Genomic DNA, 16,347 nt, shown 5'->3' on the forward strand with positions numbered 1-16,347 from the left:
TTCATAAAAATGTTTAATCAGTATTTGGAGCTATTGATATGTGACACTTTTATGTCTGTCAGACCTGTTTTAATGCATGTATAATTGTGGAGCTGGTATCCACTGGGACACTGGCACTGATGCTCTCCTGAGGGTAGGATGGTGGAGGAAACTCCATCGGGGCAAACACAGTGATGCTTGTTTTCAGGCTGGGGAAGACACAGAAGACTGCACGGCTGATCCACACAAGCATTCTGACCTACAGGAGAGAAGAAAAAAACTTAAAAGAATATTTCTGTATCCCATGTAAACCAGTGGGACCACTGTATAAAGATGAGCCCATGAAATTATTATTGATAGTTTTGTGGTTTTATTGCTTGTCTGTTAGCATTTATGATAGTTTACTCCTAGAAATACTACTGAAAAATATCCCTAAAAGTTGCACACACAAAAAAAAAAATACATACAAAGTATATTTCTCTATTCTTGTTTAAACAGACTAAATATTGATGACACCAGTATTATTTTAGTATCACTGATGTACTATTATAGTTTGTTGACATTTAGAATTTTATTTTTATATTTTGTGTTTTCATTTAGTTAAAGGTTTAGTGATTTTTTTTTTTTTTTTTTTTTTTTTAGGATATAGTTTTAGTTTCAATTCAGTTTGAATTATTTTAGTACTTCAAATTAAACTAAATTAAAATTATGGTGCCTTGGCAGCTAGCAACAATTAAAATAAAAAACATTAAGTTTAAGTGTTTTTATTTTAACTTATTTTATTGTATTTCCGTTGATGCTTATTTTATTTTAAGTATTAAAAGAGTTTTTATATTTTTAGTTTTAATGAAAATAACTCCAATAACTTACAATAAAAAGCAAGAACTACAAAGATAACAAGGAAACAACTAATAATAATAATAATAATAATAATTCTAAAATTAGAAATTTCTAAAATTTCTAATATTCATTTATTTTGCATTCATAAACGCTATGAGCTGACAAGTGAGATTTTGTGGGACTGTTACATAAAGCAAAGGCAACTGGCCATTAAATTAAATCAATAAATAAAGCCCTGCCACCACTATCCCTCTCATGATCTTTAAAGGTGTATTTCCCATGTTTCAGAGCGACTGTCTTTCCTCAAGGACTGACCTCTGTTTTTTCCCTTGTAGAAAATCTTGAGATCCATCACTCCTGTCAGTCTGCCCACAAGCATCTCAACGTCTGGTGAGCCTGATTTAGGTGCTTTGAAGATTCCCAATCTAGACCAGTCATCCCAGTACAGGTCATTCTACATCAACAAAGGGTTTATGATCATTAAAGACAGTTTAATATCAATTGCATCGTTCCCAGAAGTGATTATATTGGGCTTACCTTGAAAACAGCAATGGCATAAGGATGAGGCAGGCCCTCCTTTATCACAGTACGGCGCCCTCCATTAAAGTCTGCTCTTTCAATGCGGTCTCCATACGCTTCAGTCCAGTACAGCCATGACTCATCGGTTGTTATGCCGTTGGGCCAGTGAACTGCCTCAGACACAATGCAGGCAATGTTGGAGCCGTCCATCCAGCTACGGTAGATGCCTGCTGTGTGATTGCCCCAGTCTGTCCAAAACATCAAGCTAAAAAAGACAGCACATGCAACTTAGTGGTTAGGGTGAAGGGAGCATGCGGATTGATTTATGGGAACACGCTACCTCTCCTGTGGCATGGTCGTCAGGGCTCGAGGCTGCTCCAACACTGAAGAATTGACCAGAGTGCGTCTCAAGTCTCCATCAGAGTTGGACACCTGGAAGAGAGACAATGTGAAGATGAATGCAGGAACAAACACCTGTAATTGATGTTGCTGTAGTTGTTTTAAGCTGCGATTACCTCGATTTTCTGAGCACCAGCATCCACCCAATAAAGCAACCGGCTGATGGGGTCGAATGAGAGCGCCTCCACGTTTTGTAGGTCCTTTTGGACAATCACTTCCTGTCCAGAGCTGCCATTTAAACACAATCTCTACAACACAAAAGTAGATAAAAAAACTTATTAAATTAATAAAAATAAAAAAAACTAACTTTTTTAAAAAGTTTATATATATATCAGTATATATCATATGAATAAGTTTATATATATATATATATATATATATATATATATATATATATATATATATATATATATATATATATATATATCAGTGTGGCTATATATATTACGTAGGGATGCACCAATATTTATATTTTGATAGCAAAAAGCTGCTGATTATTTTTGTAATGAACGGTGACTAAAATATCCAATATATTCTATAGTATTTATAGAACAACAAATATTAAACCAAACTAAACAACAAAGTTACTAATAACTAGTTTAAAATAATTAGTTGCTGAAGCTTTAGCAATTATTTTTAATGTGAACTAATAAACATCAACAATACATACACAAATTTACCCGACACAATAAAGGACAAAAAGGGTTCAAATAAGCAGCATATTCTAGAAAACCAAAGAATGTGTAGGATTTGGATTTATTCAGGACAAAAAAGGACAACCCATGAAACTCATCATCCATGTAACGGCAAGAAGATCAAATTAATTTACATTTTCTGCAGCACTGTGAATTTTGAAGGGGATGTGTTTATTAGAGATATGAAATGTTATAATTGTTTGTGTGTTGTTAGCTCAAGCACATTGTGTTTTTCCATACTTGTGACTTTGATGAGACCAATTTCAATGCTTTCACATACGTTTTCATGTCACTGTACATATGGTACCGATCCCTAGTTTAATGTGAGTGGACGTTTATTCACCTGTATGGTGTCCAGTGAAACATCAGCCCAGTATAGACAGTTCTTCTCATAATCAAAATCCAGAGCCACAGCGTCGTTTAGACCTGAGAGTGGAAGCGGCTGGTCTGTTCCTGAGGCCAGGTCATAGCGGTGGATGGAGCTCCTCACCGAATACAAGATAAACTCATTACTCTCTAAAAAAAAAAAAAAAAAAAAGTGGGTAATAAGTCAATAAGTAAGAGGTGAAATAAAGACTCTCATAATCTAGAGAAATACATGACATATTATATCTGAACACTCCAATGAAAGCATTTAATTTCAAAGCTACTGACAGTAAAAGAGAATTGTTCCTTTTTCTGTTTCAGTGCAAATCCTAAAAGAAAACTGATGGCACCGCTGAGAGTCACATCACTTCCTTCTCCTGCTGGATCAGATCTCAGCTTCTGAAAGGGCTGCTTATTTACTCCCAGCGTCCTCTAGACAGAGAGGCACGGCAATCAACACGGCCACTGAAGCGCAGTCAAGTGGCTGAGCGCCACAATGCCAGAGAGAAGAAGCAGTCTAGACAGCGACGGCTCTTAAAGGAACACTCCACCGTTTTTTGAAATAGGGCTTATTCACATTATTTCCTACATTTAGATAGGTGGGCAAATGCATTTTTGTGTCAGTGCATGCATTGTTTTAGTTTGACTGGGTCGGCGTTAGCTTCCCCATAATATAGTCCCAAGCCAATATCTGCCTAGGAAATCGCCTAGTGTTAATCTGGATCGCTATTTGTACTCGTTGTGAATACGCAGTCCACAAGAAGTAATTAGGTGGGTTTTTTTTATTTTTTTGATCACTTTTACTCAGGCCATGCTAGCTGGCAACAAAGGATTCCATTCATTGTGCTAAGCTAAGCTAACGCCGACCCAGTCAAACTAAAACAATGCATGCACTGACACAAAAATGCATTTGCCCACCTAGCTAAATGTAGGAAATAATGTGAATAAGCCCTATTTCAAAAAACGGTGGAGTGTTCCTTTAAGAACAGCTCGGTGGGGAGACGGGCTTTGATCACACTCCAACAATCCTCATTTGATTTTCAAATCCCATCCACATCACTGTATTCAGTATAGGTTAAATCTCCATCAGGTGTCAGTGAATCAGTCAATCATGTCATCGCAGCATGGTCATTAACTATCTCATCTTATATAATGGACTTTTTTGGTCGTGTAAATTTCCTGACTATCGTTTTTGATACATATACAGTACATTTAAATTTGAGGCCGTGTTATGAACTTTGACTCCACAACTTCATGTTGCTTCCCGTAGGATTGTGTGGTGAGCTGGGAGAAGATGATTGTGTAAGCTGAGGAGGAGGATCTTACTGTACCTCCCACAGGACAAGGCAGCATTTCTCCATCCAGCCGAGCTTCAACATCTCCCCCACTGCAGCTGTCTCCAGAAACCTTCCTGTACCTAAAGTGTCAGACGACACACCTTAACATCAGTGGATAGCACTTACTAAACTTCACAGTTAACTTCTCTTCTTGAAGAACTTTGTATATGTAATAATGTATTTGTAATAATGACCAATAACCAATACATAGCTGATATTATGCTTTTATATGCTTTTTATATGCCAATACTTTTATATGCTACTTCTATGTTATGTTAATTCTGAATGTTGGTTTTACATGCTTTTACTATTAAATGAACTGTAGGAAACTGAATGAATGACCACTACATAAATAAAAAATATGGATACCTGCAGTAATGATGCACTATATTGAGCAAAATAATCACAAAATATCTATTTCAGTTTTCTGAAACATGGTAGTGTATGCAATCAATAGTGTTTTTGGAAGGATCAATAACCTCATTCTCACCCTTTGCTGCGGCGGTAAGTGGTGCCCACTGGACAGGGTACTGGTGGGGCATAAAGGTTTCCAGAAAACTCAGGATCAGGCATGCACACCTCGAGAGACAGATCCTCACTCAGCTTAAACCCATAGTCACTGCAAACACACGAAGATGACACAATAAAGCTTTGGAAAATGACTGGTATTCAAGGGAAGACAATGGCAACATAAGAAAAACATAGATAGAGTGGGTTTTGGCTCGTACCACTCATAGTCCTGTCGAGTGCAGGAGCAATTGGTTAGAGACACAGGCCGGTCAAAGTCCTCGCCGTTGAAGCAGGTGGCATGAGGAGAGCGGCGCTTGTACACCATCTCTCTGCCGAGCAGACAGTCATTTCCCCTCTCGTCAGAAGGAGACCAGCGTTTATAGTCGCCCTCCGTGCACGGCACACCTACAGTAAGCGCACATAACATCAGATGCGCAGCTAGAGAACGGACAGGTAAGACATTGCTAAACAGTTGCTAAGCATTTTGGGATGGCTCCTAAGAGAGTGCCATCTGAATGCTTCAGGGGAGCTGTTTTGGAGTCCTAAGTGCTTGCTAGTGTGTCACCAGTTGGTTTCTAGAGTATTCAGGGTGGTTTCTAGGGATTTTGCTCTGTGTGGTGCACCAATTAAAAGCACATTGTTCTCTTACCAAGCACATCACTAGCGTTGACCTGCAAAATGAGCCAGCTGTGTGTCTGGTCTGCGTAAGAGCCGAAGATAGTGAAGATGGTGCTCTTTTCACCCGGTTCGGTCAGCAGCTGGTACACATATACCTCCTGCTCTGAGAACTGGAACTCTTTCCAGGTTTCCCCTTCATTAGTACTGAACCTGAGCCAGCAAAAGACAAGACACAGCTATCAGTAACCTCCTGATAGCGACATTAGATCCTTAAAGGGTTACTGACTTGAGTGTTTTGGTGGAGCCACCCTGCGCGATAGCCATCAGGATCCCTCCATGGTCTCCCCAGGTGTAGAAATGAGGACCAGCCAGGGCCTAAAGAACATGCATATCCATTACATGGAACAGCAAATGCTACTACACTTCTCATAAAAGACAGGTAATATAATAAGCGCTATTGTAATGGCTAGCAGCATAATTCGTTTTTTTTTTTTTTTTGTCTAGTGGTAAAGTTCTTATTTAGTATGTAAAGGGAAACCGGTTCTGGATTAACATATAATTTCCCACCAAAATTATAAATAAATAAATAAATCCCAAGCAAAATGATGATTATGCTTTATGTTAAAAAAAAGAGCTGATTTTTTATTTTGGTTCAAAAGAAAAAAAGCCAATTCATGATTACAGCTGAAAAAATTAAACAATCATTAACTGAACGAAAGAAAAAGAATAAACAAAAGCACAAAAAATGTCAAGATTTAGACATGTGAATTAATTTCTTGATTTCTGTGTTCTACGCAAACCCAAATTTTACCTAAATAACCTTTGGTAAAATTGCATAGAGATGCAACAGGTTCTCACCTCTCTCCATCTGACCCCTGCACTGCTGGATACATACACATTGGGCTTATTGGCCAGATTCTTTCCCACAGATCCTGTGCAGAAGTAGACAGAGAGTGTGTGTGAGAAAGAGAGAGAGAGAGAGAGAGAGAGAGGGAAGTCAATATTTACACTGCATCGGGTGTCATGTATCATAGGCCTCGATTACAACTGATATCAGATGACCATCTGACAATAGTACAGTGTTAAAAAGGTGAAATGGGGTATTTATGTTTCACGATGTAAACCACAGGAGAGATATTCACAAGCTTATCTGACCACTTCATATTTGTTCTGTCGATAATAATGTGTCAGCTTACTCAAGATTCAGACCGCAAGAGACAAAACAGCAGAAAATTAGCACAAAGAGGAAGAAACCCAGCAAAAAGCAAGAAACAAAGTGTTCCTGTCTCATTTTAGTCTCACCACTATGACAAGAAGTCCAGACAAGCATGTTGTCAGTCACCTTCTATTCCCCCCCCCCCGAAATAATTTTTTTTGCTGTCATGTGTTTTGTTGCCGCGTCACCGCAGCTGGTCTTGTCATTAATTAATCTGAGTGGTAATGACTTCATTTACATTCATCTCCTTAAAAGAGATATGCAGCACTTAACACGTGTTTTGCAATAAGAACAATGTTGAGGTGGTGTGGCTGCCCTCGGCTGGCTAAGTCTATGAGTGCGAGGGTGTGTTTGTATGTGATAATTAGCCAGTGGGTGAAGTACAAATAATTAGCACATCTGCGCCGAAGTGATAGCAGCCGAATAGGCCAGACATTTTCACAAGCCTCCTGCGCCTCTCATCTTCATGCATGCACATTATCTAATAAGCATTTAATTAAAGGCCTGTCCGTGGCTGGAAGAAAGAGAGAGGGATACCAGAGGGAGGAAGTGTCTTCCAAACCTTGCAAAGAGAGCAAAATCAATGTTTTCCGCCAGCCGTGAACTCAAGAAGGCAGGCTCATGCACTTGCTCCCTATCATTACAGTGTGTACTGTGTTCTCTGAAGGGAACTACATGCACTCGGTTAACAGAAAGCAACAAAAACAGGAAGATGCAGGACAAGCAGTTAAAGTGCTCATATTTCCTCTCTCACGCACATATGAGAGGAGCAGAGAGCAGGTCATGTGGCCCACCTGTTGCCATGATGAGGCCAGGTGCAGACTCTTTAGACAGAATAGGGATCCTGCGCAGCTGGATATTCAGCAGCTGACTCCACCGCTGGGCCAAGTGCAGGGAACAGCCACTGTCCAGCTGAGAGACCGAGAGAGAAAGAAAGAAAGACATTGTGACTATGGTAATAATACAGATAAAAAGAGCAGTTCAATGGAAACAGTTCAAACAGTTCAATGGAAGCACGAAAAAAACAACCTTACTTCCTCCCCACGATCGCAAACTCAGCACTCTTTTTTTGCAAACACGAAAGCACTGCTTCATGAGCACATGCTTGGCAACACGAATACAAAAAAGAAAGTGGAGATTCTACACTCATGGTAGGGAGGAGCACAATATATGGGTCTCATAACAGCTATCTGCTAACAGTAAAAGTATACTTTTATAACTTAATCTTGGTTATTTAATTGTTAATACTAATTTCCTCTATTTTAAGCTGGAGATCACTTTTGCCATCCTCTAATGCTCTTTTTAAAAACACTAAAAATAATTTTTATAAGAATTTATAAACGCTTTTAACTGTAATCTTTAGCAGATCTCAAATGAATATCCATTCTTTATACTGTACATTGTGTTTCGATGTTTAAATAATTTGCAGTATTTAAAATTAAAAATAAAACATGTTAAATATACTAACATTTTATGATTATTACAATTTATTTTAGTTTTAGTAATTTCGAATTAAATTGTTTCTAATCAGTCAAAATAAATAAATAAATAAATAAATAAACTAGACAACATAATACAATGTATTGTATAGACAAAATAAAATTACATTTTATCTAATATTTATCAGTTATCGACCATGAATCTAAAAGAAACTAATGGCTATATCGACTAGCTATTTTATGTACTGGCTATATCGAGTAGTTACAATACATATATATATATATATATATATACATCTGTAGTACTAATAAATGTCAGCAATGATTTATCATGAATATTATATTTTGTTGTAGTGGCATTTTGAGTAGTAGCCTGTGGTCTGAATGGTTAGAAGGGGATAAGAAATGTATGCCGAAAAGCAAACACTGAGTTTCAGGGGAGAAAATTAGCTAAACTCTGTATATAAGGAGTGTCCACACTAAATATGTGATCCAAAAAAAAAAAACACTGCATAAGAGCTAAAATAAATGTACCAAAATAAAGCTTTTATATGCTGGATTATTATTAAATTAACAGGACATCTAAATGGGACAGCCACCAAAAACAAAACTTTTCCCCCAGAGTATTTAACTGATTTATCTACTACTCAAGTAGCCAAAATGACCAACATCCCTAATACCTGGCAGTCTATGGTTCCTCCAAGGCTGTCGGCCGCAGGTGGCTGCAGAAGCTCCCAGGTTCCTCCTTTATCAAACGTGATGACTGACCGCATGTTGTCCTCAGTGACCGATCCATTAATCAGAGTGGCCACAAACACACCCCTCAGCCCCTCGACCCGGTGGAGATCTGCAAACGGCTCGTTGGCGAAGTACCTTTCAAATAAACAAACACACAAATCTGTTTCCATATGCAATTCAAATCTGCCAAGAGAGGGGTTCTATGAAAATGCCAATGGCACGCGAGCCAAGCACATCTGATCTGCATCCCGCACTGCAGTAATTGCGTCTCTGCTCTCAAGCGGCCGTGCTGAGCTCAGTGGTTTGGCGGTGGGTGAGAACCTGCTCTGCCACAGAAAAAAACAACAGCATGTCCTTGGGAAGCTGTGCAGGAATGATAGATTGCTTTCCTACTGACAGTGTGAGCGGAGGGACCGGTGGGCGAAGACATAGTTCTTGAATTAAAGTGACGAGACCTCACTAACCTGCTTATGGGTTGAGCACAGATGAGGGAACATCACTATACCAAGAGGAGTTCAAGTAAAGGTGACGAGACCAAGAGCTGTGTAAGACCGGGGGGCTTAATGTGAATTATTGAAGTGGGACATGTTCCTAGCTTAACATGGTTGTTGGCTCTCAGACAACATTTATGTCAAAATTTTGGGTTTGGGGCTTCTACAATAATTTGTAATAACATGATTTCCTTTGGATTTTAGGAATTAGTTTAAAATTGTAAAACAGAAACCTTCAATTTTAGCAATTATGTTAACAGTTTTTATAAAATAAATTCTGTATTAATTAGTGGTGGGCCGTTATCGGCGTTAACGTGCTGCGTTAACGTGAGACTCAGGCAATAAAAAAAATATTGCCGTTAATCTATACTCAAAGTTGGGTTGAGAGCTTGGTCAATACTACGCGAGCTATGATGACTTTCACCTATGTCGAGAGCGCATTATTGTAGCGCAAAAGTACGTTAATATAATGCGCGAGTGCAAATCTCTCTGCTCGCGCGTGGGAACTGGGCGCGCGCTCTCAGATACATGTTGCTCTCGTAAGAATTTTCAATGGGCTCGCTTAAAACGTGTTCATACACACTTACTTTAAGCAAAGAGGAGAGATTCGCGATTGCACTGAAAACGTTTTAAGTGCACCACCTGTCTTGAGAAACCCGTTCTCAAAGACTTAACGTTACTTTTAGTCATTTTTTTATTTGGGTAACATACATATTCTGAATGCCTTCGGCAGAATTCAAATGAGCCATTTTAAACTAGATTAATCTAAATTCCAAGATTACAGTGAGATTAATGTAGATTAAAAAAAAATTATCTATGCCCACCACTAGTATTAATCTATTCATGCATTTTCAAATTTATACTAATGTTCAAATGTTTGGGGTCAGTATGTTTTTTTGTAATAAGGTGTTTCTCTCTCTCTCTCTCACACACACACACACACACACACACTAGGGTGACCACCCGTCCCGCGTTATTAGCAGGTGGTCACCCTAACACACAAACACACACACTGTGTTATTCATCTGTACCTGATAAGGGTGTTGCTTCCGGAGCCATCAGGGCTGAAGTACAACACGTTCTCTAGGGACAGAGAGAAGGCCAGGCCCTGTGTGTCGGAGATGTACAGGTGTGTAACGCTATTATTGTGGTTCACGCATACGAACACCTGGTCCTCCGAAGCATCTGCTATGTAGTACTCCTGCAGAGAGAAGAGAGCAGGGAATCACATAAAACAGGTTAACAACATGAAGCTATAAAAAATCATGACCATAAACATATTGCTGACGGCACTCACCGTGATGGGGTGGCGGGTGTTAAACTGAGCTGCTCTCATTGGCTGCCGGTTGTAAGAAACCCACAGCTGGACAGACTGAGACTCACGGCTCCCAAACAATGTCTGTGGAAACACATTCATAACGAGTTTAACTAAAACAAAGAAATCTAACTGGATATCACATATTACAATTTGTTAAAATTAGAGACTGAATTATTATAGTTAACCAAAACTGAAAGTTAACTTAAACTGAAACCAAAACAAAAAACACTTGATGTACTAAAATAAGTAAAAAAAAAAAAAAACCTGAAAATGACAAACAACTAACCTTTAACTACAATTTAAATGAGAACAGAATATCTAAAAATAAAAACAATAAATACATCAATGATACTTAAATAATACTGATTAGAGATGAATCGATAATGTCTTCTTATGAACTTTTAATGTAACAGATTATTTTAATTTATATCTAAAAACATTTCAGCTTTGACAGTAACAACTATATGATCAATAGACTACAACAAAAAACTATGCATTTTGATTATTTTATTAATACAATAAAATATTTTAATCATTTGGCATAATTTGTGTAATCATAATATATTATTATTATTATAAACAAAAGTAATTCATGCATTTAATTAATAACAATAAGAGAAAATTGTTAAATGCTTTACTTGTATTAATTGTTGTTATTTATGGCCTATTTCAGATGTTTTGGTATCTGAATGTTTGAATAGTTTTATTATTTATATTTAACTCTTTAAAAAAAATATTAATATTTTATATTTGTACTTATAATAAAAATACAATTTTGTACATGTGAATATGTCAAATCAATTGTATAAAAAAAACTGAATATAGGTTAAAAAAGGTTAACCAGGTTTATATGTCTATATCTAGTTTAAATGCAGCTACTTTGAGAGACACATCACACCAGTTGGTTTGTTTTACTTTCACTTGGAACATGGTTCAGCAAAATAATTACAATTAAACATAAGAGAATCATAAAGATTTTAAAAAGGAAACGGATTCCTTCAGTTACCGTAAACAGAGGCATAATATCTCTATAAATGGGGCTCACACATTGTCATATTCTATATATCTCTATTAATGGGGTCTGAATGGCAGACAATATCAGCCTGGGGGGATATGCCCAGCCAGCACTGTATTCATTGGGGTCCTGTACCTGATAACACTTAATAAGTCTAACTGGGTATTCGGAAGAGGAAAAAACAGCATATCTCATTTGTTCTTCTAAAACTGCTGGTTTTCAAAGATAAAAGAGAAGGGAAGCTGGTGCTAGCCGTACTAATCTAGACTGTGTCCCACCAACATAGATGTGCCTCTGTCTAGAACTGTCTGCGTCATTAAGGGATGAATGTTTTCACTCTTTTCTTCCCAAGTCTCTCTTTCTCTTTCACTTTCTCCCTTCAGGAAATCAAAGCTTCAATCAATTCTTAAGACCAGGCTGTTCAATCAGCCTTTCCCTTCTACGACAAGCTGTCACTTAAATCAAGTCGTAAGTGAGTAAGAGTTACTTACTTCAGGTTCACAAAGCCTCACAAAAGCAGATTAATTAAGTCTCAATATAATAATCAGATTACGTACAACCAAACTAAACATGTATCTGATGAACTCATGAAATCCTTCATTCAATGCGCACTACATAAATACCTCATGAGAAATGAGTGAATTTAAATGATGAAAAACGCATTGAAATCTCATCTGACTATTCACACTGACAAGCAATTCCAAAATCCACTTCTTTATAAACTGCTTTTTCTAAATCGTTTTCTTGCTGTGCCAACAAGTACACAGATTACAAATCAGATTTTTTAGCTATAATATCAGTACTTGAAAAAACACTGAAACAGATTCTCATTGTTTCAACAGAATAAGGTGTATTGCTTTCCTTGATCAGACTGCGGGTCAAAGAGGCTTGCAAGGTGGGAGTGGTAACAGGCGAAAATACTAACAAACAGCCAGAGAAACAGGGATTTATTGGGTCAGTGTAAGAACAGCAGGAAGACAGCCTGTCAGATAAAAGTGTATTTTAACGCAATCATCCTTCCTGAATAACAAGTTTAACTTCTTCCTTGCTCAAAGGCACAGCGCTTTCTGTCTCGTCTCTCCGCACTGCCTTGTTTTTAGTCACACCATTCATGGTATTGATTTATCTCGCTGTTAACGGCTGTCTCCAGGAACAGACTGCAGTGTTGTGGAAGCAGCCAAAACACAATCTGGCTTCAGAGAGCAAAGATAAGGAAGATCTCTCGAAACAGACGCTGTTGCCGGGAGAGCTTAAGAGAGCAAAGTGTGTAATACAGTAACAACAATCAAATCACAAAGCTGCAACAACCAGATCCAGACGCCGATGCTTAGATATGCCACCATAATAACAGAACAATACCATGTTTTTGTGAAACCAATAGACATTCACACAATTATTGGATAAGGTTATTTTAAATTATTAATAAACATTATAAATGATTGAATATTTTATATTATATATTAATATAATTTAAAATAACGTATGTAGTATGTTTAAAAATGAAAATCTGCTATATAGTTTACTAAATAATTGAATATATAAAAATATTATATATTTTACTATTATATAATATATTATATAGTTTTTTTATATTTGTTAAAAAATTAAAATCTATCCAGTTACATTTTTTTAAATTGAGTGAAAGAATTTTTTTATATATATATATTATTCTATTTGCAATTTAGTTACAATTACAAAATTACATTTCTAGGTCTGGATATCATTAAAAATATTGTTAATACCATCGCATATTAATATAGGTATTGAAGAAATGGAAATGGTAAAACAATAAAATACAACGGTAATAAAACTAATTCTAGTAATACTATATCATCTTTAGCATTTGATATATATAAAACATTTTTAAAACATGGTACTGCCAAAGTTTAATTTAAAGTGGCATTGTGGTGGTTTTTGAATTTGCAATTAAATTCAAGATGCAATCTCATTTGATCACTGAGATTTCCATTTGCACCTGACACATAGATCTACTCTCCAATTTTAGTCATCACACTATCATTAAGCAAGCAAACTGTCAACTCTCATTCAGCTGCCATAGTATCCAAGTGTCCCTGACTACAAGCTTGACAGCAAATTTGCCTATAAGAAGCCTTCTATTCTTACATGCCAACATGAATGGGATCGTTTTTTGGCACAGCCGGCCTAATGAATATCTGGCTTTGGAGTCACTTTGCTGTCTTTGTGGATGAGCCATTTATCTCTGGAACAACAGAAATACTGTGCTGGCAGCCACTCCCATCGCTTAGTCTGCAATACAGATCAGACTTTTAAGCATGTGTGAGAATGTGTAGTGTGTTGAAGGAACACAGTGTGAGAAGTTCTTCATTGTTCAAACTGAGGACCTTTTCCAAGCAACCCAACTGAATCTATGGGGTCACAGCAGAAAGTTTGCAATAAAAAGATAATTGCATCAATAAAACTTTCTATTGCACTTAACTATTATTAGATTCTTTCTTTGTTTTTAAATCGGTTCTTTAATCAATCTGTGAACAGACTTGCAATCTTTGAGTTTTGATGGTTAGCGTCGGTAAACCTTGGTTAAACTTGAAGGAATAGTTCACCCAAAAATGTAAATTTGCTGAAAATGTTATCATCCCTAAGAACATCCAAGATGAAGATGAGTTTGTTTCTTCATCAGAAAGGATTTTTTTTTTTAAATGTAGCATTACATCACTTGCTCACAAGTGGATCCTCTGCAGTGAATGGGTGCCGTTAAAATGAGAGACAAATCATATAAGAATCATATAAGAAACAAATCATTAAGGCATTTTAACTTTAAACCACTGCTAACAACTAAAATGAGAGTCTTTAATGATGCTTTAAAGTGCCCCTATTATTCAATTTTTATGGTTCCTAATATTGTTTTGGGAGGCTCCAAAAGGTTTACATGCATGCAAGGTCAAAAAGCGCTTTCATCTTCTCAAAATATGCATTTAATATAACCTCATTTTCCGTTGATTCTCAAACGATTTGTTCAAAGCAGTTCTAAGATTCAGGCTTTCTAAACCTACTTCTAAACCTTCCATAAGCCTACTCTGCTCTGATTGGTCAGATGGCCCAGTCTGTTGTGATTGGTCTTTCGCATACAGCACGTGTCGGAATATGATTGTGGGATATGCCCACTGCCATAGGTCCGTATTTTGAACGCTTGATATGAATTATAATCATAAATTATTTATCATCTGTAGAGTTGTGATTCAGTGAAGCCAGCTGGTCCAAAGACTGAGCCGCTGCGGAGAAAGTGTATAATCCAATTTGGTCTAAACATGTGACAAGCTGCATATTAAGGCCTTTAAAAACTGGTAAGACAGTTTATAGTTTAGTTTTGCATGATTAGTTTAAAGCGGCTCAGCACGTCCTGTCATATGCTCTGACAGAAAGGCTGTGTGTGCCGCTGACAGAGACACTACTCATGCTGTTTAGTGTGTTTGAGATGTGCTGTCTTCCTGAATCCATAAATTACATTTCACAGATACATTCTCCATCTGTAAATGTTAGAAAGCCACTGAAATATTAAAAATGTTCTGTCAAATTCTGACTAAAATATACATTTCCCAGACATATTTGAAGTTGTACAAGAGATGTGACGTAAAATTTTAAACCTACAAGTAAGTCTATTTTTATGATAGTTTGGTGAATTTAACTTCTTGTTTAAAAGCCTTATTTTTGTTTTTATATTGCAATGCTAGAATGAAATGTGATTTTAACTCTTTTTTCTTTTTTTTTGGACATAACACAAAGTTTTGCATGGTTACATTCACTTTGTTTTCATAGGCTTTAATATGTATTGTTTTGTTGGACAACATTTCCCCATATCGCCCAGCCCTAGTTTTAATAGCGTTAATTTTAAGCATTGATTCTTTGCAGCCTGATCTTTCTGAAGTGAAAATAAAACGAATGTACTTTCACAGAATATTCTTGACATAAGGTTAACCACATAAAGGGGCATTTTAATGGATTTGTTTCTTCAAACAAGTAGCTCATTGCTTCACAAGGTATTAATTGGAGTCGATGACTGTGATATTTTTAATGGCTGTTTGGACTCTCAATCTGAACGGCACCGATTCACTGCAGAAGATCCACTTGTGAGCAAGTGATGTGATGAAACATTTCTCAAATCGATTCTGATGAGCAAAAAAACTCATCTACATCTTGAATTGTTTGACAGTGATTGAATTTACGGCAAATTTTTTATTTTTGGTTGAACTATTCCTTTAATCCATCCTGTATTTCAGTATTATAGACATCACGTGCAGCAGTCTAACAACTAACTCATTGAACCAATCAAAGCAGTAATCAAGTTAACATCTCATTCACTTACTGACAGGATGTCCATTGAAAATTTACATTTACAAGAGTTTTCTTGTAATGTCTGGTATTTTACTTAAATGTATTACTTTGAGACCAATTTAATGCCTGCTGATATGCCAAGGTCATGTTTAAAATCTCTTTTTGTCCCTCCTAAAGTAACTTCCTTTATCAAAAATTTCAGATTACACCCAAAACCAGGATATCACTAAAGCAGCTTGCAGGGCGACAGGGAGGTGAGGACTAAGAAGAGAAAAGGTTTAATTATTACTAAGGATCTCTACGACATTATGGATAAATCCCTGAGATGTGAGGACCTTGGTTTCCACAGCTTTAATTAGTCTTAGAAGCTTCTCAATGCCAAAGGCTCTTGTGATAGATTCATTATGGTAATCCTATTAGCAAGGCGGCAGAAAGAGTGAGTCAGAGAGAGACACACTGACTAAAAGAATAAAGGGTGACAGACTGGGAAAAAAAGGAAGAAAACAAACTGACAAGAGACTTTGGATTTATTCCAAAACTTAGTCAATAGCCTTAT

At 36.9% G+C, this 16,347-nt stretch overlaps 1 protein-coding gene across 1 annotated transcript in view; it reads right to left on the minus strand.

Moving 5' to 3' along the window:
* The window catches only part of LOC113058419 (sortilin-related receptor-like), a 55,414-nt gene that overhangs the window by 20,167 nt on the left and 18,900 nt on the right, over positions 1-16,347 (minus strand). Inside the window, exons 7-22 of the mRNA XM_026226313.1 lie at positions 10,445-10,546; positions 10,179-10,348; positions 8,599-8,791; positions 7,274-7,391; positions 6,122-6,195; positions 5,550-5,638; positions 5,295-5,473; positions 4,864-5,050; positions 4,626-4,754; positions 4,130-4,215; positions 2,776-2,948; positions 1,854-1,985; positions 1,679-1,770; positions 1,357-1,603; positions 1,135-1,273; positions 65-238 (exon numbers count right to left, since the gene is read on the minus strand). Of these exons, the coding sequence (XP_026082098.1) occupies positions 65-238; positions 1,135-1,273; positions 1,357-1,603; positions 1,679-1,770; positions 1,854-1,985; positions 2,776-2,948; positions 4,130-4,215; positions 4,626-4,754; positions 4,864-5,050; positions 5,295-5,473; positions 5,550-5,638; positions 6,122-6,195; positions 7,274-7,391; positions 8,599-8,791; positions 10,179-10,348; positions 10,445-10,546 (2,284 nt within the window). The remainder of the gene's footprint in view (positions 1-64; positions 239-1,134; positions 1,274-1,356; positions 1,604-1,678; positions 1,771-1,853; positions 1,986-2,775; positions 2,949-4,129; positions 4,216-4,625; positions 4,755-4,863; positions 5,051-5,294; positions 5,474-5,549; positions 5,639-6,121; positions 6,196-7,273; positions 7,392-8,598; positions 8,792-10,178; positions 10,349-10,444; positions 10,547-16,347) is intronic.

This window comes from Carassius auratus, chromosome 40 (assembly GCF_003368295.1).
Source record: "Carassius auratus strain Wakin chromosome 40, ASM336829v1, whole genome shotgun sequence".
NCBI lineage: Eukaryota > Metazoa > Chordata > Actinopteri > Cypriniformes > Cyprinidae > Carassius > Carassius auratus.